The 25,414-nt window shown below is 50.8% G+C and overlaps 1 protein-coding gene across 1 annotated transcript in view; it reads right to left on the reverse strand.

The window, feature by feature from the left end:
• LOC116371904 (uncharacterized) overlaps positions 1–25,414 on the reverse strand; it is a 79,443-nt gene that overhangs the window by 46,283 nt on the left and 7,746 nt on the right. Inside the window, 1 exon segment of the mRNA XM_031821045.1 lies at positions 1,435–1,589. Coding sequence (XP_031676905.1) covers positions 1,435–1,589 — 155 coding nt within the window.

The raw sequence follows: 25,414 nt of genomic DNA on the forward strand, positions 1-25,414 counted from the left end.
TGTTCCTACATCTAGTGAAAAGCCTTCCCAGAAGAGTGGAGGCTGTTATAGCAGCAATGTTCCTACATCTAGTGGAAAGCCTTCCCAGAAGACTGGAGGCTGTTATAGCAGCAATGTTCCAACATCTAGTGGAAAGCCTTCCCAGAAGACTGGAGGCTGTTATAGCAGCAATGTTCCAACATCTAGTGGAAAGCCTTCCCAGAAGAGTGGAGGCTGTTATAGCAGCAATGTTCCAACATCTAGTGGAAAGCCTTCCCAGCAGAGTGGAGGCTGTTATAGCAGCAATGTTCCAACATCTAGTGGAAAGCCTTCCCAGAAGAGTGGAGGCTGTTATAGCAGCAATGTTCCAACATCTAGTGGAAAGCCTTCCCAGAAGAGTGGAGGCTGTTATAGCAGCAAAGGGGGGGACCAACTCCATATTAATGCCCATGATTTTAGAATGAGATATTCGACGAGCAGGTGTCCACATACTTTTGGTCATGTGGTGTATATTGAGAAACAAGAGAAGCCTCTCTCTCAGAATAATGGAAGTGAAATAGTAGGTACCATCACCCTGCACCAAGTGACATCACATCGTCATGAGAACACTACTGTAACTGGCTGAGAAGACCATAAAAGACAACAGTGAAGTTTCACATGTTAGCACCAGGAGAGAGGAGAGGAGAAGAGAGAGGGAAGAGAGGAGAGGAGAGGAGAGGAGAGGAGAGGAGAGGAGAGGAGAGGAGAGGAGAGGAGAGGAGAGGAGAGGAGAGGAGGAGAGAGGAGAGGAGAGGAGAGGAGAGGAGAGGAGAGGAGAGGAGAGGAGAGGAGAGGAGAGGAGAGGAGAGGAGAGGAGAGGAGAGGAGAGGAGAGGAGAGGAGAGGAGAGGAGAGGAGAGGAGAGGAGAGGAGAGGAGAGAGGGAAGGAGAAGAGAGGAGGGGAGAGGATAGAAGAGGAGAGGATAGAAGAGGAGAGGAGAGGAGAGGAGAGGAGAGGAGAGGAGAGGAGAGGAGAGGAGAGGAGAGGAGAGGAGAGGAGAGGAGAGGAGAGGAGAGGAGAGGAGAGGAGAGGAGAGGAGAGGAGAGGAGAGGAGAGGAGAGGAGAAGAGAAGAGAGGAGGAGAGAGGAGAGGAGAGGAGAGGGTGGAGAGGAGGGGAGGAGGGGGGACAGGAGGAGAGGAGAGAAGTGGAGAGGGAGAGGAGGGGAGGAAAGGAGATGAGATGGGAGGAGACAAGGGTGAAGGGGAGGAGATGAGATGAGCGGAGAGGAGAGGAGAGGAGAGGGGGAGGAGAGGAGGGGGAAGAAAGAAAGAAAATGGAGTGTGGGGCTGCTGTCCATCTGCTCTTCAGCAAGGGTGTGAAAGAGTGTGTGTGTGTGTGTGTGTGTTAGTTACTCCACCTTCTCGTGTATCTCCTGTGTGGACTGTGTGTGTGTGTGTGTGTGTTAGTTACGCCACCTTCTCGTGTATCTCCTGTGTGGACTGTGCGTCACAGAAGGCGACGGTGGCCAGGTCTTTTAGGATGGGCATCTCCACGGTGCAGTCACGCCCGTCCAGCAGGGCCACTAAGGGGCGAGGGTGCATCGGCCCGTTCATGATCTGGGGCCGGATACCTGGAGAGAACACCGACAGGGGACAGAGGAAGAGAGGAGGGGTGAGAAACCGAAACCAGGATCCCATCTAGCCGGATACCTGGAGAGAACACCGACAGGGGACAGAGGAAGAGAGGAGGGGTGAGAAACCAAAACCAGGATCCCATCTACAAGACACTTGTTCACTTCCAATACAGGAACATAACCCAAACCAGAACCAAACGTGAGGCAGCCCATTCACAGGTTCTGATACAGTCAGTCAGTGTCTCGTTTTGACTCATTGACATCCCTACAGAGGTGAAGGAAAAGAGGAGAGGAGGAGAGGAGGAGAGGAGACAGACAGTGTATTGGATACTACTGGAGGTGAACATATGACTGAACAACTTCTGTCAACAACTCTTGGCCTGCCGATCATGAGGCGCTCCAAGATCTGATCAAGCAATCAGCTTTTAATATTCAGCCTGGAATCAGTGATTTCACGTGTGTGTGTGTGTGCGCGCGTGTTGGCTGATGAGGTTGTAGAAGGTGGCAGTAGCAAGGCTGAGCTAACAACACAGCTGGATAAATCAATGCTCTGACAACTCTGGATTAGCATCCACAGTTTGATTTACAGGAACCTCTCTCTCTCTCTCTCTCTCTCTCTCTCTCTCTCTCTCTCTCTCTCTCTCTCTCTCTCTCTCTCTCTCTCTCTCTCTCTCTCTCTCTCTCTCCCTCCATCTCTCTCTCTCTCTCTCTCTCTCTCTCTCTCTCTCTCTCTCTCTCTCTCTCTCTCTCTCTCTCTCTCTCTTTCTCTCTCTCAAGGGGTTTTATTGGCATGGGAAACATGTGTTAACATTGCCAAAGCAAGTGAAATAGATAATAAACAAAAATAAATAAATAAGCATAAATATGGGTTGTATTTACAATGGTGTTTGTTCTTCACTGGTTGCCCTTTTCTCGTGGCAACAGGTCACACATCTTGCTGCTGTGATGGCACACTGTGGAATTTCACCCAGTAGATATGGGAGTTTATCAAAATGGGATTTGTTTTCAAATTCTTTGTGGATCTGTGTAATCTGAGGGAAATATGTCTCTCTAATATGGTCATACATTAGGCAGGAGGTTAGGAAGTGCAGCTCAGTTTCCAACTCATTTTGTGGGCAGTGAGCACATAGCCTGTCTTCTCTTGAGAGCCAGGTCCGCCTAGGTCCACCTTTCTCAATAGCAAGGCTATGCTCTATATCTCTCTCTCTCTCCCACTGTCTCTCTCTCTCTCTCCCTCTCTCCCACTGTCTCTCTCTCTCTCTCTCTCTCTCTCTCCCACTGTCTCTCTCTCTCTGTTCATTCCATTTCGGCCTTCTGTTGTCATGGTGATCATTTAACGGGCTTGGCCGGGGTTCTAAATGCTCTTTGTTTTCAGCGGCAGGCAGGCAACATCTGTGCCGGGAGTTAAGTGAGGAAACCCACTCCGGCCTGAACAACCTTTCTTTTCAACAGAAGAAAAAAAGGATATTTCCTTCACACATAGAATGACAATGTGACTCAGGTGACACAGACTGTGGGTCTGTAAGGAAGGTATTGCCTGGGCTGTGTTCAGCAGGACGGAACAGAGGGGTCTGTAAGGAAGGTATCGGGCTGTGTTCAGCAGGACGGAACAGAGGGGTCTGTAAGGAAGGTATCGGGCTGTGTTCAGCAGGACGGAACAGAGGGGTCTGTAAGGAAGGTATCGGGCTGTGTTCAGCAGGACGGAACAGAGGGGTCTGTAAGGAAGGTATCGGGCTGTGTTCAGCAGGACGGAACAGAGGGGTCTGTAAGGAAGGTATCGGCTGTGTTCAGCAGGACGGAACAGAGGGGTCTGTAAGGAAGGTACCGGGCTGTGTTCAGCAGGACGGAACAGAGGGGTCTGTAAGGAAGGTATCGGGCTGTGTTCAGCAGGACGGAACAGAGGGGTCTGTAAGGAAGGTATCGGGCTGTGTTCAGCAGGACGGAACAGAGGGGTCTGTAAGGAAGGTATCGGGCTGTGTTCAGCAGGACGGAACAGAGGGGTCTGTAAGGAAGGTATCGGGCTGTGTTCAGCAGGACGGAACAGAGGGGTCTGTAAGGAAGGTATCGGGCTGTGTTCAGCAGGACGGAACAGAGGGGTCTGTAAGGAAGGTATCGGGCTGTGTTCAGCAGGACGGAACAGAGGGGTCTGTAAGGAAGGTATTGCCTGGGCTGTGTTCAGCAGGACGGAACAGAGGGGTCTGTAAGGAAGGTATCGGGCTGTGTTCAGCAGGACGGAACAGAGGGGTCTGTAAGGAAGGTATCGGGCTGTGTTCAGCAGGACGGAACAGAGGGGTCTGTAAGGAAGGTATCGGGCTGTGTTCAGCAGGACGGAACAGAGGGGTCTGTAAGGAAGGTACCGGGCTGTGTTCAGCAGGACGGAACAGAGGGGTCTGTAAGGAAGGTACCGGGCTGTGTTCAGCAGGACGGAACAGAGGGGTCTGTAAGGAAGGTATCGGGCTGTGTTCAGCAGGACGGAACAGAGGGGTCTGTAAGGAAGGTATCGGGCTGTGTTCAGCAGGACGGAACAGAGGGGTCTGTAAGGAAGGTATCGGGCTGTGTTCAGCAGGACGGAACAGAGGGGTCTGTAAGGAAGGTATCGGGCTGTGTTCAGCAGGACGGAACAGAGGGGTCTGTAAGGAAGGTATCGGGCTGTGTTCAGCAGGACGGAACAGAGGGGTCTGTAAGGAAGGTATCGGGCTGTGTTCAGCAGAACGGAACAGAGGGGTCTGTAAGGAAGGTATCGGGCTGTGTTCAGCAGGACGGAACAGAGGGGTCTGTAAGGAAGGTATCGGGCTGTGTTCAGCAGGACAGAACAGAGGGGTCTGTAAGGAAGGTATCGGGCTGTGTTCAGCAGGACGGAACAGAGGGGTCTGTAAGGAAGGTATCGGGCTGTGTTCAGCAGGACGGAACAGAGGGGTCTGTAAGGAAGGTATCGGGCTGTGTTCAGCAGGACGGAACAGAGGGGTCTGTAAGGAAGGTACCGGGCTGTGTTCAGCAGGACGGAACAGAGGAGTCTGTAAGGAAGGTATAGGGCTGTGTTCAGCAGGACGGAACAGAGGGGTCTGTAAGGAAGGTATCGGGCTGTGTTCAGCAGGACGGAACAGAGGGGTCTGTAAGGAAGGTATCGGGCTGTGTTCAGCAGGACGGAACATAGGGGTCTGTAAGGAAGGTATCGGGCTGTGTTCAGCAGGACGGAACAGAGGGGTCTGTAAGGAAGGTATCGGGCTGTGTTCAGCAGGACGGAACAGAGGGGTCTGTAAGGAAGGTATCGGGCTGTGTTCAGCAGGACGGAACAGAGGGGTCTGTAAGGAAGGTATCGGGCTGTGTTCAGCAGGACGGAACAGAGGGGTCTGTAAGGAAGGTATCGGGCTGTGTTCAGCAGGACGGAACAGAGGGGTCTGTAAGGAAGGTATCGGGCTGTGTTCAGCAGGACGTAACAGAGGGGTCTGTAAGGAAGGTATCGGGCTGTGTTCAGCAGGACGGAACAGAGGGGTCTGTAAGGAAGGTATCGGGCTGTGTTCAGCAGGACGGAAAAGAGGGTCTGTAAGGAAGGTATCGGGCTGTGTTCAGCAGGACGGAACAGAGGGGTCTGTAAGGAAGGTATTGCCCGGGCTGTGTTCAGCAGGACGGAACAGAGGGGTCTGTAAGGAAGGTACCGGGCTGTGTTCAGCAGGACGGAACAGAGGGGTCTGTAAGGAAGGTATCGGGCTGTGTTCAGCAGGACGGAACAGAGGGGTCTGTAAGGAAGGTACCGGGCTGTGTTCAGCAGGACGGAACAGAGGGGTCTGTAAGGAAGGTATCGGGCTGTGTTCAGCACGACGGAACAGAGGGGTCTGTAAGGAAGGTATCGGGCTGTGTTCAGCAGGACGGAACAGAGGGGTCTGTAAGGAAGGTATCGGGCTGTGTTCAGCAGAACGGAACAGAGGGGTCTGTAAGGAAGGTATCGGGCTCTGTTCAGCAGGACGGAACAGAGGGGTCTGTAAGGAAGGTACCGGGCTGTGTTCAGCAGGACGGAACAGAGGGGTCTGTAAGGAAGGTATAGGGCTCTGTTCAGCAGGACGGAACAGAGGGGTCTGTAAGGAAGGTATCGGGCTGTGTTCAGCAGGACGGAGCAGAGGGGTCTGTAAGGAAGGTATCGGGCTGTGTTCAGCAGGACGGAACAGAGGGGTCTGTAAGGAAGGTATCGGGCTGTGTTCAGCAGGACGGAACAGAGGGGTCTGTAAGGAAGGTATTGCCCGGGCTGTGTTCAGCAGGACGGAACAGAGGGGTCTGTAAGGAAGGTATTGCCTGGGCTGTGTTCAGCAGGACGGAACAGAGGGGTCTGTAAGGAAGGTATTGCCCGGGCTGTGTTCAGCAGGACGGAACAGAGGGGTCTGTAAGGAAGGTACCGGGCTGTGTTCAGCAGGACGGAACAGAGGGGTCTGTAAGGAAGGTATAGGGCTGTGTTCAGCAGGACGGAACAGAGGGGTCTGTAAGGAAGGTATTGGGCTCTGTTCAGCAGGACGGAACAGAGGGGTCTGTAAGGAAGGTATCGGGCTGTGTTCAGCAGGACGGAACAGAGGGGTCTGTAAGGAAGGTATCGGGCTGTCTTCAGCAGGACGGAACAGAGGGGTCTGTAAGGAAGGTATCGGGCTGTGTTCAGCAGGACGGAACAGAGCGGTCTGTAAGGAAGGTATCGGGCTGTGTTCAGCAGGACGGAACAGAGGGGTCTGTAAGGAAGGTATTGCCCGGGCTGTGTTCAGCAGGACGGAACATTTTGGAACGTTCAGATAGAAATATGCTACGTAGAACAAACATGCATCGCTGACATGTAGAATAAGGAATCACGTCGGTTTCTATTTGTGGTATTTCTATATTCTGCAACGTTCGGGAGCGTTTTCATACTGAACACGGCCCTGGGGTATTCAAACTCCCCTATAGATCTGATTAGTTTACATCAAACTCCCCTATAGATCTGATTAGTTTGGGGTATTGTGATGTCATTATGGGGTATTGTGATGTCATCCTGGGGTATTGTGATGTCATCCTGGGGTATTGTGATGTCATCCTGGGGTATTGTGATGTCAATCCTGGGGTATTGTGATGTCATCCTGGGGTATTGTGATGTCATCCTGGGTATTGTGATGTCATCCTGGGGTATTGTCATGCCATCCTGGGTATTGTGATGTCATCCTGGGGTATTGTGATGTCATCCTGGGGTATTGTGATGTCATCCTGGGGTAATTGTGATGCCATCCTGGGGTATTGTGATGTCCATCCCTGGGGTATTGTGATGTCATCCTGGGGTATTGTGATGTCATCCTGGGGTATTGTCATGCCATCCTGGGTATTGTGATGTCATCCTGGGGTATTGTGATGTCATCCTGGGGTATTGTGATGTCATCCTGGGGTTATTGTGATGTCATCCTGGGGATTGTGATGTCATCCTGGGGTATTGTGATGCCATCCCTGGGGTATTGTGATGTCATCCTGGGGTATTGTGATGTCATCCTGGGGTATTGTGATGCCATCCTGGGGTATTGTGATGTCATCCTGGGGTATTGTGATGTCATCCTGGGGTATTGTGATGTCATCCTGGGGTATTGTGATGTCCATCCTGGGTATTGTGATGTCATCCTGGGGTATTGTGATGTCCATCCTGGGGTATTGTGATGTCATCCTGGGGTATTGTGATGTCATCCTGGGGTATTGTGATGTCATCCTGGGGTATTGTGATGTCATCCTGGGGTATTGTGATGTCATCCTGGGGTATTGTGATGTCATCCTGGGGTATTGTGATGTCATCCTGGGGTATTGTGATGTCATCCTGGGGTATTGTGATGTCATCCTGGGGTATTGTGATGTCATCCTGGGGTATTGTGATGTCAATCCTGGGGTATTGTATGTCCATCCTGGGGTATTGTGATGTCATCCTGGGGTATTGTCATGGCCCTCCTGGGGTATGGTGATGTCATCCTGGGGTATTGTGATGTCATCCTGGGGTATTGTGATGTCATCCTGGGGTATTGTGATGTCATCCTGGGGTATTGTGATGTCATCCTGGGGTATTGTGATGTCATCCTGGGGTATTGTCATGCCATCCTGGGGTATTGTGATGTCATCCTGGGGTATTGTGATGTCATCCTGGGGTATTGTGATGTCATCCTGGGGTATTGTCATGCCATCCTGGGGTATTGTGATGTCATCCTGGGTATTGTGATGTCATCCTGGGGTATTGTGATGTCATCCTGGGGTATTGTGATGTCATCCTGGGGTATTGTCATGCCATCCTGGGGTATTGTGATGTCATCCTGGGGTATTGTGATGCCATCCTGGGGTATTGTGATGCCATCCTGGGGTATTGTGATGCCATCCTGGGGTATTGTGATGCCATCCTGGGGTATTGTGATGCCATCCTGGGGTATTGTGATGTCATCCTGGGGTATTGTGATGTCATCCTGGGGTATTGTCATGCCATCCTGGGGTATTGTGATGTCATCCTGGGGTATTGTGATGTCATCCTGGGGTATTGTGATGTCATCCTGGGGTATTGTGATGTCATCCTGGGGTATTGTGATGTCATCCTGGGGTATTGTGTGTAGATTGATGAGGAAAAAAACATAATTTACTAAATTTTAGAATAAGGCCGTAAGGTAACAAAATGTGGAAAAAGTCAAGGGGTCTGAATATTTTCTGAATGCACTGTATAAACCTGTTCACACTGCACTCCCTCTGGCTGCCTCTGAGCCTCACACATTAATAATGACACAACAGGAGACCTCCGTGTAAACATTGTTTTCAACAGCACACCAGGCAGATTAGTTTACATCAAACCTCCCCTATAGATCTGATTAGTTTACATCAAACTCCCCTATAGATCTGATTAGTTTACATCAAACACCCCTATAGATCTGAATTAGTTTACTTCAAACTCCCCTATAGATCTCAGATGAGTTTACTTCAAACTCCCCTATAGATCTGATTAGTTTACATCAAACTCCCCTATAGATCTGATTAGTTTACTTCAAACTGGGGTGTAAGGAGAGGGTAGGGGGTAGTCTGTCTGTCTGTCCGTCCGTCCGTCCGTCCGTCTGTCTGTAGTAGTCCTGAGTGTTTCTATAGACAGGCTCAGTAACACCAGAGATAAACAAGATAAATGGATCAAACAGCAGAGCAGCAGTGTGTTTAAACAACCACATTGTCAGACTACCCAGTCATGCAGAAAACCCTGAGATCATCACCCCTTCCCTCCCCCTTCTCTCTCACCCTCCCTCCCCCTTCTCTCTCACCCTCCCTCCACGTCCTCTGTCCCCACCTCCTCCGCCTCCTTCCCCCCTCCACCCCCCCCCCCTCCAACCCCCTCCACCTCCCCCCCCCCCCCTCCAACCCCCTCCACCTCCCCCCCCCCCCCCCTCCATCTCCTCCTCCTCCAACCCCTCCTCACCCCCCCTTCTCTCTCTCTCTCTCCCTCCACCTCCTCCACCTCCTCCTCCTCTTTCCCCCCTCTCAAACCCCCTCCCCTTCTCCCCCCTCCAACACCTCCTCCTTCCCCCCCCCCCAACCCCCTCCACCTCCTCCTCACCCACCTTCTCCACTCCCTCCCTCCACCTCCTCCTTCCCCCTCCTCCTCAACCCCCCCTTCTCTCTCTACTTCCCTCCCACATGCCACATTTTATCAGCTATCCAGAAGAGAGAACAGGAAAGCGTGCTCCTTGCCTGGAAAATGTTGCCTCCACATTTCTTCTGCTCAATAACTACACAGAGCTGCCAATAAAGGAGAGAAAAACAGAGGAAGACTTTCTCCAGGGGAGTATCGCCCTCTTCCTCTTCTCCTCCTCCTCCTCTTGTCCTCACCCTCCCCCTGCTAGAGTATCGCCCTCTTCCTCTCCTTCTCCTCCTCCTCATCTCGTCTCCCCCTCCCCTGTTAGAGTGTTGTCTGTCTGTCTCTCTCTCTCTCTCTCTGTCTGTCTGTCTGTAGGTAATACTCCTGTCTGTCTGTCTGTCTGTCTGTCTGTCTGTCTGTCTGTCTGTCTGTCTGTCTGTCTGTCTGTCTGTCTGTCTGTCTGTCTGTCTGTCTGTCTGTCTGTCTGTCTGTCTGTCTGTAGGTAATACTCCTGTCTGTCTGTCTGTCTGTCTGTCTGTCTGTCTGTCTGTCTGTCTGTCTGTCTGTCTGTCTGTCTGTCTGTCTGTCTGTCTGTCTGTCTGTCTGTCTGTCTGTCTGTCTGTCTGTAGGTAATACTCCTGTCTGTCTGTCTGTCTGTCTGTAGGTAATACTCCTGTCTGTCTGTCTGTCTCTCTCTCTCTGTCTGTCTGTCCTGTCTGTAGGTAATACTCCTGTCTGTCTGCCTGCATGCCTGTCTGTCTGTCTGTCTGTCTGTCTGTCTGTCTGTCTGTCTGTCTGTCTGTCTGTCTGTCTGTCTGTCTGTCTGTCTGTCTCTCTCTCTCTGTCTGTCTGTCTGTCTGTCTGTCTGCCTGCCTGCCTGTCTGTCTGTCTGTCTGTCTGTCTGTCTGTCTGTCTGTCTGTCTGTCTGTCTGTCTGTCTGTCTGTCTGTCTGTCGGTAATACTCCTGTCTGTCTGTCTGTCTGTCTGTCTGTCTGTCTGTCTGTCTGTCTGTCTGTCTGTCTGTCTGTCTGTCTGTCTGTCTGTCTGTCTGTCTGTCTGTCTGTCTGTCTGTGTCGGTAATATTCCTTTCTGTCTGTCTGTCTGTTTGTCTGTCTGTCAGTTAATCCCAGACACACACCACAGACACACACCACAGACACACTCCACAGACACACACCACACTCACACACTCCACACTCACACACTCCACACTCACACACTCCACACTCACACACTCCACACTCACACACTCCACACTCCACACTCACACACTCCACACACTCCACACTCACACACTCACACACTCCGCACTCACACACTCCACACTCACACACTCCGCACTCACACACTCCACACTCACACACTCCACACTCACACACTCCGCACTCACACACTCCACACTCACAAACTCCACACTCACACACTCACACACTCCACACTCACACACTCCACACTCACACACTCCACACTCACACACTCCGCAGGCACACTACACACTCCACACTCCACACTCACACACTCTACACTCCACACTCACACACTCACACCCTCACACACTCCACACTCACACACTCCACACTCACACACTCCTCACACACTCACACACTGACACACTCTACACTCCCACACTCCACACTCACACACTCCACACTCACACACTCCACACTCACACACTCACACACTCCGCAGGCACACTACACACTCCACACTCCACACTCACACACTCTACACTCCACACTCACACACTCACACCCTCACACACTCCACACTCACACACTCCACACTCACACACTCCTCACACACTCACACACTGACACACTCTACACTCCCACACTCCACACTCACACACTCCACACTCACACACTCCACACTCACACACTCCACACTCACACACTCCGCAGGCACACTACACACTCCACACTCACACACTCCACACTCCACACTCACACACTCACACACTCCACACAGTGAAAGAGCTACGGCGAGCAGCTTGGTGATCTGATGATCAGCAGGTCAGAGACAAAAGCTTTAGTCCTTTTATGATCTCCTAGGAAGAAAACAGCTGTCTGCTGCTAGCGACAGGAACCAGCAATTAAGAGACTGTCAGAACGGGTGTTGTGTGTGGAGGATGAGGGCTGTAGTAGAGACTGGCAGAACGGGTGTTGTGTGTGGAGGATGAGGGCTGTAGTAGAGACTGGCAGAACGGGTGTTGTATGTGGAGGATGAGGGCTGTAGTAGAGACTGGCAGAACGGGTGTTGTGTGTGGAGGATGAGGGCTGTAGTAGAGACTGGCAGAACGGGTGTTGTATGTGGAGGATGAGGGCTGTAGTAGAGACTGGCAGAACGGGTGTTGTGTGTGGAGGATGAGGGCTGTAGTAAAGACTGGCAGAACGGGTGTTGTGTGTGGAGGATGAGGGCTGTAGTAGAGACTGGCAGAATGGGTGTTGTGTGTGGAGGATGAGGGCTGTAGTAGAGACTGGCAGAACGGGTGTTGTGTGTGGAGGATGAGGGCTGTAGTAGAGACTGGCAGAACGGGTGTTGTGTGTGGAGGATGAGGGCTGCAGTAGAGACTGGCAGAACGGGTGTTGTATGTGGAGGATGAGGGCTGTAGTAGAGACTGGCAGAACGGGTGTTGTGTGTGGAGGATGAGGGCTGTAGTAGAGACTGGCAGAACGGGTGTTGTGTGTGGAGGATGAGGGCTGTAGTAGAGACTGGCAGAACGGGTGTTGTGTGTGGAGGATGAGGGCTGTAGTAGAGACTGGCAGAATGGGTGTTGTGTGTGGAGGATGAGGGCTGTAGTAGAGACTGGCAGAATGGGTGTTGTGTGTGGAGGATGAGGGCTGTAGTAGAGACTGGCAGAACGGGTGTTGTATGTGGAGGATGAGGGCTGTAGTAGAGACTGGCAGAACGGGTGTTGTGTGTGGAGGATGAGGGCTGTAGTAGAGACTGGCAGAACGGGTGTTGTGTGTGTGTGTGAAGGATGAGGGCTGTAGTAGAGACAGGCAGAACGGGTGTTGTGTGTGGAGGATGAGGGCTGTAGTAGAGACTGGCAGAACGGGTGTTGTGGAGGATGAGGGCTGTAGTAGAGACTGGCAGAACGGGTGTTGTGGAGGATGAGGGCTGTAGTAGAGACTGGCAGATCGGGTGTTGTGTGTGGAGGATGAGGGCTGCAGTAGAGACTGGCAGAACGGGTGTTGTGTGTGGAGGATGAGGGCTGCAGAAGATATCTCAGATAGAGGGGAGTGAGGACTAAGAGGGTTTTATAAATAAGCATCAACCAGTGGGTCTTGCGATGGGTACACAGAGATGACCGGTTTACAGAGGAGTATAGAGTGCAGTGATGTGTCCTATAAGGAGCATTGGTGGCAAATCTGATGGCCGAATAAGAGCACCCTTACCTGCCGATCTATAAATGATGTCTCCGTAATCTAGCATGGGTAGGATGGTCACCTGAATCAGGGTTTGTTTGGCAGCTGGGGTTAAAAGAGGAGCGATTACGATAGAGGAAACCAAGTCTAGATTTAACTTTAGCCTGCAGCTTTGATATGTGCTGAGAGAAGGACAGTGTACCATCTAGCCATACTCCCAAGTACTGGTATGAGGTGCCTACCTCAAGCTCTAAACCCTCAGAGGTAGTAATCACACCTGTGGAAAGAGGGTCATTCTTCTTACCAAACCACATGACCTTTGTTTTGGAGGTGTTCAGAACAAGGTTAAGGTCAGAGAACGCTTGATGGACACTAAGAAAGATTTGTTGTAGAGCGTTTAACACAAAATCCGGGGAGGGGCCAGCTGAGTATAAGACATTTGCACATAAATGGATGAGAGAGCTTCCTCCTGCCTGAGCTATGTTGTTGATGTAAATTGAGAAGAGCGTGGGGCCTAGGATCGAGCCTTAGGGTACTCCCTTGGTGGCTGAGACAGCAGATATTCTGACTTTACATACTGCACTCTTTGAGAGAGGTAGTTAGCAAACCAGGCCAAAGACCCCTCAGAGACACCAATACTCCTTAGCCGGCCCACAAGAATGGAATGATCAAAAGCTTTGGCCAAGTCATTAAAAATAGCAGCGCAACATGGCTTAGAATGAAGGGGGATTGTGACATCACTGAGGACCTTTAAGGTTGCAGTGAGACATCCCATAACCTGAGCGGAAACCAGATTGCATACCAGAGAGAATACTATAGACATCAAGAAAGCCAGTCAGTTGATTATTGACAATTTATTAAGTCAACTATATTAGGCCTCTACATAATTATGTTTATATTAAGTCAACTATATTAGGCGTCTACATAATTATGTTTATATTAGGCCTCTACATAATTATGTTTATATTAAGTCAACTATATTAGGCGTCTACATAATTATGTTTATATTAGGCCTCTACATAATTATGTTTATATTAAGTCAACTATATTAGGCGTCTACATAATTATGTTTATATTAGGCCTCCACATAATTATGTTTATATTAGGCCTCCACATAATTATGTTTATATTAGGCCTCTACATAATTATGTTTATATTAGGCCTCCACATAATTATGTTTATATTAAGTCAACTATATTAGGCCTCTACATAATTATGTTTATATTAAGTCAACTATATTAGGCCTCTACATAATTATGTTTATATTAAGTCAACTATATTAGGTGTCTACATAATTATGTTTATATTAAGTCAACTATATTAGGCCTCCACATAGTTATGTTTTGGTGCTCCACACACTGCATATTCTACCCCCTCCCAAAAACTCAGTTTATAACTATTCCTGTACTGCCCGTTCCTGCCGATCCTGTCAATACTGTCGTGTCCTGCCGATCCTGTCCTGTTGATCCTGTCCTGTCCTGCCGATCCTGTCCTGTTGATCCTGTCCTGTCCTGTTGATCCTGTCCTGTCCTGTTAATCCTGTCCTGTTGATCCTGTCCTGTCCTGTTAATCCTGTCCTGTTGATCCTGTCCTGTCCTGTTGATCCTGTCCTGTCTTTTTGATCCTGTCCTGTCCTGTTGATCCTGTCCTGTCCTGTTGATCCTGTCCTGTCCTGTCGATCCTGTCCTGTTGATCCTGTCCTGTCCTGTTGATCCTGTCCTGTTGGACCTGTCCTGTTGATCCTGTCCTGTCCTGTTGATCCTGTCCTGTCCTGTTAATCCTGTCCTGTTGATCCTGTCCTGTCCTGTTGATCCTGTCCTGTCCTGTCGATCCTGTCCTGTTGATCCTGTTGTGTCCTGTAGATCCTGTCCTGTTGATCCTGTCCTGTCCTGTCGATCCTGTCCTGTTGATCCTGTTGTGTCCTGTAGATCCTGTCCTGTTGATCCTGTCCTGTCCTGTTAATCCTGTCCTGTCCTGTCGATCCTGTCCTGTCGATCTTGACTCGATCCAACTTGACTCTAGAACTTCCCTCCCATTTCTACTGACAGAGCTGCTTCCTGTGCTTGGCCCTCCTATGTTGAACATAATAAACGGCTCTCTATCCACCGGATGTGTACCAAACTCACTAAAAGTGGCAGTAATAAAGCCTCTCTTGAAAAAGCCAAACCTTGACCCAGAAAATATAGAAAACTATCAGCCTTTATCGAATCTTCCATTCCTCTCAAAAATTTTAGAAAAGGCTGTTGCGCAGCAACTCACTGCCTTCCTGAAGACAAACAATGTATACGAAATGCTTTAGTCTGGTTTTAGACCCCATCATAGCACTGAGACTGCACTTGTGAAGGTGGTAAATTACCTTTTAATGGCATCAGACCGAGGCTCTGCATCTGTCCTCGTGCTCCTAGACCTTAGTGCTGCTTTTGATACCATCAATCACCACATTCTTTTGGAGAGATTGGAAACCCAAATTGGTCTACACGGACAAGTTCTGGCCTGGTTTAGATCTTATCTGTCGGAAAGATATCAGTTTGTCTCTGGGAATGGTTTGTCCTCAACTGTAAAATTGTAAAAATTTTAAAAAACTGTAAAAATCAACTGTAAATTTCGGTGTTCCTCAAGGTTCCGTTTTAGGACCACTATTGTTTTCACTATATATTTACCTCTTGGGGATGTCATTCGAAAACATAATGTTAACTCTCACTGCTATGCGGATGACACACAGCTGTACATTTCAATGAAACATGGTGAAGCCCCAAAATTGCCCTCGCTAAAAGCATGTGTTTCAGACAAGGAAGTGGATGGCTGCAAACTTTCTACTTTTATACTTGGACAAAACAGAGATGCTTGTTCTAGGTCCCAAGAAACAAAGAGATCTTCTGTTGAATCTGACAATTAATCTTAATGGTTGTACAGTCGTCTCAAATAAAACTGTGAAGGACCTCGGCGTTACTCTGGACCCTGATCTCTCTTTTGAAGAACATATCAAGACCATTTCAAGGACAGCTTTTTTCCATCTACGTAACATTGCAAAAATCAGAAACTTTAATCCATGCTTTTGTCACTTCTAGGTTAGACTACTGCAATGCTCTACTTTCCGGCTACCCGGATAAAGCACTAAATAAACTTCAGTTGGTGCTAAATACGGCTGCTAGAATCCTGACTAGAACCAAAAAATTTGATCATATTACTCCAGTGCTAGCCTCCCTACACTGGCTTCTTGTCAAGGCAAGGGCTGATTTCAAGGTTTTACTGCTAACCTACAAAGCATTACATGGGCTTGCTCCTACCTATCTCTCTGATTTGGTCCTGCCGTACATACCTACACGTACGCTACGGTCACAAGACGCAGGTCTCCAAATTGTCCCTAGAATTTCTAAGCAAACAGCTGCAGGCAGGGCTTTCTCCTATAGAGCTCCATTTTTATGGAATGGTCTGCCTACCCATGTAAGAGACGCAAACTCGGTCTCAAACTTTAAGTCTTTACTGAAGACTCATCTCTTCAGTGGGTCATATGATTGAGTGTAGTCTGGCCCAGGAGTGTGAAGGTGAACGGAAAGGCTCTGGAGCAACGAACCGCCCTTGCTGTCTCTGCCTGACCGGTTCCCCTCTTTCCACTGGGATTCTCTGCCTCTAACCCTATTACAGGGGCTAGTCACTGGCTTACTGGGGCTCTTTCATACCGTCCCTAGGAGGGGTGCGTCACTTGAGTGGGTTGAGTCACTGATGTGATCTTCCTGTCTGGGTTGGCGCCCCCCCTTGGGTTGTGCCGTGGCGGAGATCTTTGTGGGCTATACTCGGCCTTGTCTCAGGATGGTAAGTTGGTGGTTGAAGATATCCCTCTAGTGGTGTGGGGGCTGTGCTTTGGCAAAGTGGGTGGGGTTATATCCTTCCTGTTTGGCCTTGTCCGGGGGTGTCCTCGGATGGGGCCACAGTGTCTCCTGACCCCTCCTGTCTCAGCCTCCAGTATTTATGCTGCAGTAGTTTATGTGTCGGGGGGCTAGGGTCAGTTTGTTATATCTGGAGTACTTCTCCCGTCCTATTCGGTGTCCTGTGTGAATTTAAGTGTGTTCTCTCTAATTATCTCTTTCTTTCTCTCTCTCGGAGGACCTGAGCCCTAGGACCATGCCTCAGGACTACCTGACATGATGACTCCTTGCTGTCCCCAGTCCACCTGGCCGTGCTGCTGCTCCAGTTTCAACTGTTCTGCCTTATTATTATTGGACCATGCTGGTCACTTATGAACATTTGAACATCTTGGCCATGTTCTGTTATAATCTCCACCCGGCACAGCCAGAAGAGGACTGGCCACCCCACATAGCCTGGTTCCTCTCTAGGTTTCTAATCTCCACCCGGCACAGCCAGAAGAGGACTGGCCACTCCTCATAGCCTGGTTCCTCTCTAGGTTTCTAATCTCCACCCGGCACAGCCAGAAGAGGACTGGCCACCCCTCATAGCATGGTTCCTCTCTAGGTTTCTAATCTCCACCCGGCACAGCCAGAAGAGGACTGGCCACCCCTCATAGCCTGGTTCCTCTCTAGGTTTCTAATCTCCACCCGGCACAGCCAGAAGAGGACTGGCCACCCCTCATAGCCTGGTTCCTCTCTAGGTTTCTAATCTCCACCCGGCACAGCCAGAAGAGGACTGGCCACTCCTCAGAGCCTGGTTCCTCTCTAGGTTTCTTCCTAGGTTTTGGCCTTTCTAGGGAGTTTTTCCTAGCCACCGTGCTTCTACACCTGCATTGCTTGCTGTTTGGGGTTTTAGGCTGGGTTTCTGTACAGCACTTTGAGATATCAGCTGATGTACGAAGGGCTTTATAAATACATTTGATTTGATTTGATTTCTGCCAGAATCCCAGACCCGTAAGATCCCTTTTTGTTGGATTTACTCATAATATGATTAAATATGAGGTGATGTCACACAAATATTTAGTAAACCCAACATATTAGTGTCTCACAAACCCTTCATGTTTAACACCGATGAATATATTTGATCATTTGTCATTGTAACCCACTTTGGCAGGCAATGTGGAGCCGAGTGCTCGCAGTTCTGCAGGTGGGCTGAGCATTGCATGATGCTGAATCAGTCTCTGTCATTAAGAGTGGTGATGGTGGGAAATAGAAAAGATGAGAGAGAGGAAGAGGGAGAGGAGGGGATAAGAGAGACAAGGAAAGAAGATGAGAGAGAGGAAGAGGGAGAGGAGGGGATAAGAGAGACAAGGAGAGAAGATGAGAGGAGAGGAGGAGGGAGAGGAGGGGATAAGAGAGACAAGGAGAGAAGATGAGAGGAGAGGAGGAGGGAGAGGAGGGGATAAGAGAGACAAGGAGAGAAGATGAGAGGAGAGGAGGAGGGAGAGGAGGGGATAAGAGAGACAAGGAGAGAAGATGAGAGGAGAGGAGGAGGGAGAGGAGGGGATAAGAGAGACAAGGAGAGAAGATGAGAGGAGAGGAGGAGGGAGAGGAGGGGATAAGAGAGACAAGGAGAGAAGTGAGAGGAGAGAAGATGAGAAGGGGAAGAAGAGATTAGAGATGAGGAGAGGAGGAGAGAAGGGAAGAGAGGGGGAGAAGAGAGGGAGAGAAGAGGAGAGGAGGATAGAAGGGAAGAGAGGGGAGAAGAGAGGAGAGACGAGGAGAGGAGAGCGAGAGGAGAGAAGGGAAGAGAGGACGGAGAAGAGCGGGAGAGACGAGGAGAGGAGAGCGAGAGGAAGAGAGGAGGGAGAAGAGAGGAGAGACGAGGAGAGGAGAGGAGAGAAAGGAGAGAAGGGAAGAGAGGGGAGAAGAGAGGAGAGGAGAGACGAGGAGAAGAGAGCGATAGGAGGAGAGAAGGGAAGAGAGGGAGAGAAGAGAGGGAGAGACGAGGAGAGGAGAGGAGGAGGATGTGAATGATCTGTCCTCACATGTTGGTGTTCTTTAAGAGGGTGAATAAACAGTACTGAAAACAGATTGGCACAGCGGGTCTTCTCTGACAGGAGGGAGAGGGGGAGGGGGAAGAGGAGAGACAGACTCTGGTTCTCAGGGCTACATCTGTTCCTCATAAGCAATGAGACACACGAGCGCTGACACACACGCTCAAATATGTGCATTTGTAAAACACACATCTCATCAGATGTCCTCATGTTACTCACACATAAACAAGATGTCAAACAAACCTTCTGACAGGAGCTGTAGAAAGAGACACTGTCTGTGGCCTACTGTATTATACTGTAAGCCCGTTGTACGCTGGGCCCATGGGCCCTGGTCATACTGTCAGCCCGTTATACGCTGGGCCCATGGGCCCTGGTCATACTGTAAGCCCGTTGTACGCTGGGCCCATGGGCCCTGGTCATACTGTCAGCCCGTTATACGCTGGGCCCATGGGCCCTGGTCATACTGTAAGCCCGTTAAACGCTGGGCCCATGAGCCCTGGTCATACTGTAAGCCCGTTATACGCTGGGTCCATGGGCCCTGGTCATACTGTAAGCCCGTTATACACTGGGCCCATGGGCCCTGGTCATACTGTAAGCCCGTTATACGCTGGGCCCATGGGCCCTGGTCATACTGTAAGCCCATTATACGCTGGGCCCATTGGCCCTGGTCCAAAGTAGTGCTCTAGTGGTGTGTGTAGTGTATGTGTGTGTGTGTGTGTGTGTGTGTGTGTGTGTGTGTGTGTGTGTGTGTGTGTGTGTGTGTGTGTGTGTGTGTGTGTGTGTGTGTGTGTGTGTGTGGATTTAACACTGAGTGGTAGAGCAGAGACTGTTCACCTACAACCTATGACCTGCTTTAGAGGTCAGGCTATATACAAACACATGGAGACGCACAGGGAGACACACACATACGACTCCAGGAGGAGGGAGGGACGGTTGCCGAGGATGTCCTGGTTGTCAAGGGCGTGGAGCGGTGGGGGATCCCGTTTCACCAGAGAGAGGAGAGGTGAGGCTAGGAGGCGTGTCCATTGAGAATACAGGTGCCAGTTCATGGCTACTGAACCATCTGGGGTGTAGTTTCACTTACAGTATATGTCTAATACATCTCATCTCCTCTCTTCACCCCACCTCTCCCCTCCCCTCTCTTCCACTCCCATCCTCTCCTCCTCCTCTCCTCCTCCTCTCCTCTCCTCCTCCCCTCCTCCTCTCCTCCTCTCCCATCCTCTCCTCCTCCTCCCCTCCCCTCCTCCTCTCCTCCTCCTCCCCTCTCCTCCTCCTCTCCCATCCTCTCCTCTCCTCTCCTCTCCTCTCCTCTCCTCTCCTCTCCTCTCCTCTCCTCTCCTCTCCTCTCCTCTCCTCTCCTCTCCTCTCCTCTCCTCTCCTCTCCTCTCCTCTCCCATCCTCTCCTCTCCTCTCATCCCCTCCACCTCCCCTCCTCCTCTCCTCCTCTCCCATCCTCTCCTCCTCTCCTCTCCTCCTCCTCCCCTCCTCCTCTCCCCTCCTCCTCTCCTCCTCCTCCCCTCCCCTCCTCCTCTCCTCCTCTCCCATCCTCTCCTCCTCTCCTCTCCTCCTCCTCCCCTCCCCTCCTCCTCTCCCATCCTCTCCTCCTCCCTCTCCTCCTCCTCCCCTCCCCTCCCCTCCTCCTCTCCCATCCTCTCCTCCCCTCCTCCTCTCCCATCCTCTCCTCCCCTCCTCCTCTCCCCTCCTCTCCTCCTCTCCTCCTCCTCCCCTCCTCCACTCCTCCTCCTCTCCTCTCCTCCCCTCCTCTCCCCTCCTCCTCTCCTCTCCTCTCGTCCCCTCCACCTCCCCGCCTCCTCTCCTCCTCCTCCCCTCCTCCTCTCCTCTCCTCCTCCCCTCCTCCTCTCCCATCCTCTCCTCCTCCTCCCCTCCCCTCCTCCTCTCCTCCTCCTCCCCTCTCCTCCTCCTCTCCCATCCTCTCCTCCTCCTCTCCTCTCCTCTCCTCTCCTCTCCTCTCCTCTCCTCTCCTCTCCTCTCCTCTCCTCTCCTCTCCTCTCCTCTCCTCCTCTCCTCTCCTCTCCTCTCCTCTCCTCTCCTCTCATCCCCTCCACCTCCCCTCCTCCTCTCCTCCTCTCCCATCCTCTCCTCCTCTCCTCTCCTCCTCCTCCCCTCCTCCTCTCCCCCTCCTCCTCTCTCCTCCTCCCCTCCCCTCCTCCTCTCCTCCTCTCCCATCCTCTCCTCCTCTCCTCTCTCCTCCTCCTCCCCTCCCTCCTCCTCTCCCATCCTCTCCTCCTCCCTCTCCTCCTCCTCCCCTCCCCTCCCCTCCTCCTCTCCCATCCTCTCCTCCCCTCCTCCTCTCCCATCCTCTCCTCCACCTCTCCTCTCCCCTCCTCTCCTCCTCTCCTCCTCCTCCCCTCCTCCACTCCTCCTCCTCTCCTCTCCTCCCCTCCTCTCCCCTCCTCCTCTCCTCTCCTCTCGTCCCCTCCACCTCCCCGCCTCCTCTCCTCCTCCTCCCCTCCTCCTCTCCTCTCCTCTCCCATCCTCTCCTCTCCTCTCGTCCCCTCCACCTCCCCTCCTCCTCTCCTCCTCCTCACCTCCTCCTCTCCCATTCTCTCCTCCTCCTCTCCCAACCTCTCCTCCTCTACCCAGACCTTAACAGTTTCTTTACTAGAGGACAAAAACCTCTCTCTATACTTCCTGAACTGACTGAATACACAATACATGTATATTGATAATGTCATCTAATGTAAAGGTAATGAGGTTCTGTGAACAACAACTGGCTTCAGACATTCCATCAGAGTCCAGGCTACAAACAGTCTGTCATTCAGAGCAACAGAGCATCCAGGCTACAAACAGTCTGTCATTCAGAGCATCAGAGTCCAGGCTACAAACAGTCTGTCATTCAGAGCAACAGAGCATCCAGGCTACAAACAGTCTGTCATTCAGAGCAACAGAGCATCCAGGCTACAAACAGTCTGTCATTCAGAGCAACAGAGCATCCAGGCTACAAACAGTCTGTCATTCAGAGCATCAGAGTCCAGGCTACAAACAGTCTGTCATTCAGAGCATCAGAGTCCAGGCTACAAACAGTCTGTCATTCAGAGCAACAGAGCATCCAGGCTACAAACAGTCTGTCATTCAGAGCAACAGAGCATCCAGGCTACAAACAGTCTGTCATTCAGAGCAACAGAGCATCCAGGCTACAAACAGTCTGTCATTCAGTATGTTCTCCTCCTGCTGAACGTTGATGAATAAATGATTGCATTGGAGCTACTAGTGTCTCTGTGACCTGGAGCCATGTTCTACTAACTGAACTACAGAGGACCATGTTCTACTAACTGAACTACAGAGGACCATGTTCTACTAACTGAACTACAGAGGACCATGTTCTACTAACTGACCTACAGAGGACTTGGAGTCATTCTCCATCTCTGTTGTAGCTACCTGCTTCACGCAGAGATTTGCAATCTCAAAAATTAGACGGCAGTAGTCAGCGGTGTTTTGGACATTCCCGGTGAGAGGATAAGAGTGTTGAGAGGGTGAGAAGGGTGAAGGGGGAGAGGGGTGAGAGAAATGGTACATGGGGCTAGGTAGATAGGGAGGGAGGAGGAAGAGAGAGAGAGAGAGAGAGGGAGGGAGGAGGGAGAGAGAGAGATAGAGAGAGGAGGAAGGAAGGAAGGAAGGAAGGAAGGAAGGAAGGAAGGAAGGAAGGAAGGAAGGAAGGAAGGAAGGAAGGAAGGAAGGAAGGAAGGAAGGAAGGAAGGAAGGAAGGAAGGAGAGAACCAGCTGTACTGGGTTGTACAGCAGCCAAGATAAACAGACCTACAGACAGGGAGAGACACACCTCCACCGTGGCCCCCTCAGCAGCCAGATAAACAGACCTACAGACAGGGAGAGACACACCTCCACCGTGGCCCCCTCAGCAACCAGATAAACAGACCTACAGACAGGGAGAGACACACCTCCACCGTGGCCCCCTCAGCAGGAAGATAAACAGATCTACAGACAGGGAGAGACACACCTCCACCGTGGCCCCCTCAGCAACCAGATAAACAGACCTACAGACAGGGAGAGACACACCTCCACCGTGGCCCCCTCAGCAGGAAGATAAACAGACCTACAGACAGGAGAGACACACCTCCACCGTGGCCCCCTCAGCAGGAAGATAAACAGACCTACAGACAGGGAGAGACACACCTCCACCGTGGCCCCCTCAGCAGCCAGATAAACAGACCTACAGACAGGGAGAGACACACCTCCACCGTGGCCCCCTCAGCAGGAAGATAAACAGACCTACAGACAGGGAGAGACACACCTCCACCGTGGCCCCCTCAGCAGCCAGATAACAACCCTGAATCAACCATCTCCACATTGTTTCCTCTTCCTCTCCTCCCTCCATCCCTCCTGCATCAGGCGGGACGGAAATGCAGTCAGTGTTTCTGCTGCAGATATTTAAATGTGGCGCTGCGCAAAATAAATAATTGCCAAATAAACAATCCACATTTACATAGTAAGTCATCCCCATGGTAACATGGTAACACCATAGTAACACCATAGTAACACCATAGTAACACTCTGTTGACCTAGCTAGTCATCCCCATGGTAACACCATAGTAACACTCTGTTGACCTAGCTAGTCATCCCCATGGTAACACCATAGTAACACTCTGTTGACCTAGCTAGTCATCCCCATGGTAACATCCCTATAGTAACAGTCTATCTATTGACCTAGCTAGTCATCCCCATGGTAACAGTCTATCTATTGACCTAGCTAGTCATCCCCATAGTAACAGTCTATCTATTGACCTAGCTAGTCATCCCCATGGTAACACCATAGTAACAGTCTATCTATTGACCTAGCTAGTCATCCCCATGGTAACACCATAGTAACAGTCTATCTATTGACCTAGCTAGTCATCCCCATGGTAACACCATAGTAACAGTCTATCTATTGACCTAGCTAGTCATCCCCATGGTAACACCATAGTAACAGTCTATCTGTTGACCTAGCTAGTCATCACCATAGTAACAGTCTATCTATTGACCTAGCTAGTCATCCCCATGGTAACACCATAGTAACACTCTATCATCCCCATAGTAACAGTCTATCTATTGACCTAGCTAGTCATCCCCATGGTAACACCATAGTAACAGTCTATCTGTTGACCTAGCTAGTCATCACCATAGTAACAGTCTATCTATTGACCTAGCTAGTCATCCCCATGGTAACACCATAGTAACAGTCTATCTATTGACCTAGCTAGTCATCCCCATGGTAGCACCATAGTAAACAGTCTATCTATTGACCTAGCTAGTCATCCCCATGGTAACACCATAGTAACAGTCTATCATCCCCATAGTAACAGTCTATCTATTCACCTAGCTAGTCTATTCACCTAGCTAGTCATCCCCATAGTAACAGTCTATCTATTGACCTAGCTAGTCATCCCCATAGTAACAGTCTATCTAGAAGGGCCAGCTGTAGGGTACCAGGTGGGCTACCAGGTGCGCTCCAGATGTGATGTCTCTCGGGAAGGAAAAGACACTGTGGCACAGTTAAAAAGGACTCACGTGTTCCTCCCCCTCTTCTCCCATATCCCTCCTCACCCTCCTCCCCTCCTCCATCCTCCCCCTCCTCTCTCCTCCCCTCCTCCATCCTCCCCTCCCACTCCTCCATCCTCCCCTCCTCCATCCTCCCCTCCCCCTCCTCTCTCCTCCCCTCCTCCCCCTCCTCTCCTCCCTCTCTCCTCCCCTCCTCACCCTCCTCTCCTCCCTCCATCCTCCCCTCCTCCATCCTCCCCTCCCCCTCCTCTCTCCTCCCCTCCTCCCCCTCCTCTCCTCCCTCTCTCCTCCCCTCCTCCATCCTCCCCTCCCCCTCCCTCCTCCCCCTCCTCCCCTCACTCCTCCCTCCCCCCATCCTCCTCTCTCCTCCCCTCCTCCATCCTCCCCTCCCTCCTCCCCCTCCTCTCCTCCCTCCTCCCCCTCCTCCCTCCTCCCCCTCCTTCCTTCCCTCCTTCCCTCCCTCCCTCCCTCCCTCCCTCCCTCCCTCCCTCACACCCTCCCTCCCTCCCTCCCTCCCTCCCTCCCTCCTGGTGCTTCTGTCACCAACCAAGGAGGGTCTACAGCAGCACCTAGATCTTATGCACAGATTCTGCCAGACCTGGGCCCTGACAGTAAATCTCAGTATGACCAAAAATAATGGTAAACTCCCATATCTACTGGGTGAAATACCACAGTGACCAATCACAGCAGCAAGATTTATGACCTGTTGCCACAAGAAAAGGGCAACTAGTGAAGAACAAACACCATTGTAAATACAACCCATATTTATGCTTATTTTGTATTTTTGTATTTTTGTATTTTTTTAAATTTAACTATTTGGATACTGTTGCAACACTGTATATAGACATAATATGACATTTGAAATGTCTTTATTCTTTTGGAACTTCTGGGAGTGTTTACTGTTCATTTTTATTTGTTTATTTCACTTTTGTTTATGATCTATTTCACCTGCTTTGGCAACGTAAACTAAAGCCCTTAAATTGAGAGAGAGAGAACACATTAGGCATCCCAATGGGTGTCCTTCAAAACACAGGCATGAAAGTTCAAATGAAATGCACACACACACACGCACGCACACACACACACACACACACACACACACACACGCACACGCACACGCACACGCACACACACACACACACACACACACACACACACACACACACACACACACACACACACACACACACACACACACCCTTTAGAACAAGCCGCACAGATTAACAGATAAACTCCTCAACAGAGATATATCCCATGAGCCTTTACAGCACTGCCCTGGGTCCAAGGCCTAACCCTTCCTCCATTCCTCCTCCTCTCAGAGCTCGCCCCCCCTAAACCCCAGCCTTATTAAAGTCAACCCCTCCTCCTCTCAGAGCCCCCCCCCCCTTCCTAAACCCCATCCTTATTAAAGTACATCTAAAGATATACTGTGGTGTGGATTATCTTCAGCCAC

Source organism: Oncorhynchus kisutch, unplaced genomic scaffold (assembly GCF_002021735.2).
Source record: "Oncorhynchus kisutch isolate 150728-3 unplaced genomic scaffold, Okis_V2 scaffold3820, whole genome shotgun sequence".
In the NCBI taxonomy this organism is placed as follows: Eukaryota; Metazoa; Chordata; class Actinopteri; order Salmoniformes; family Salmonidae; genus Oncorhynchus; species Oncorhynchus kisutch.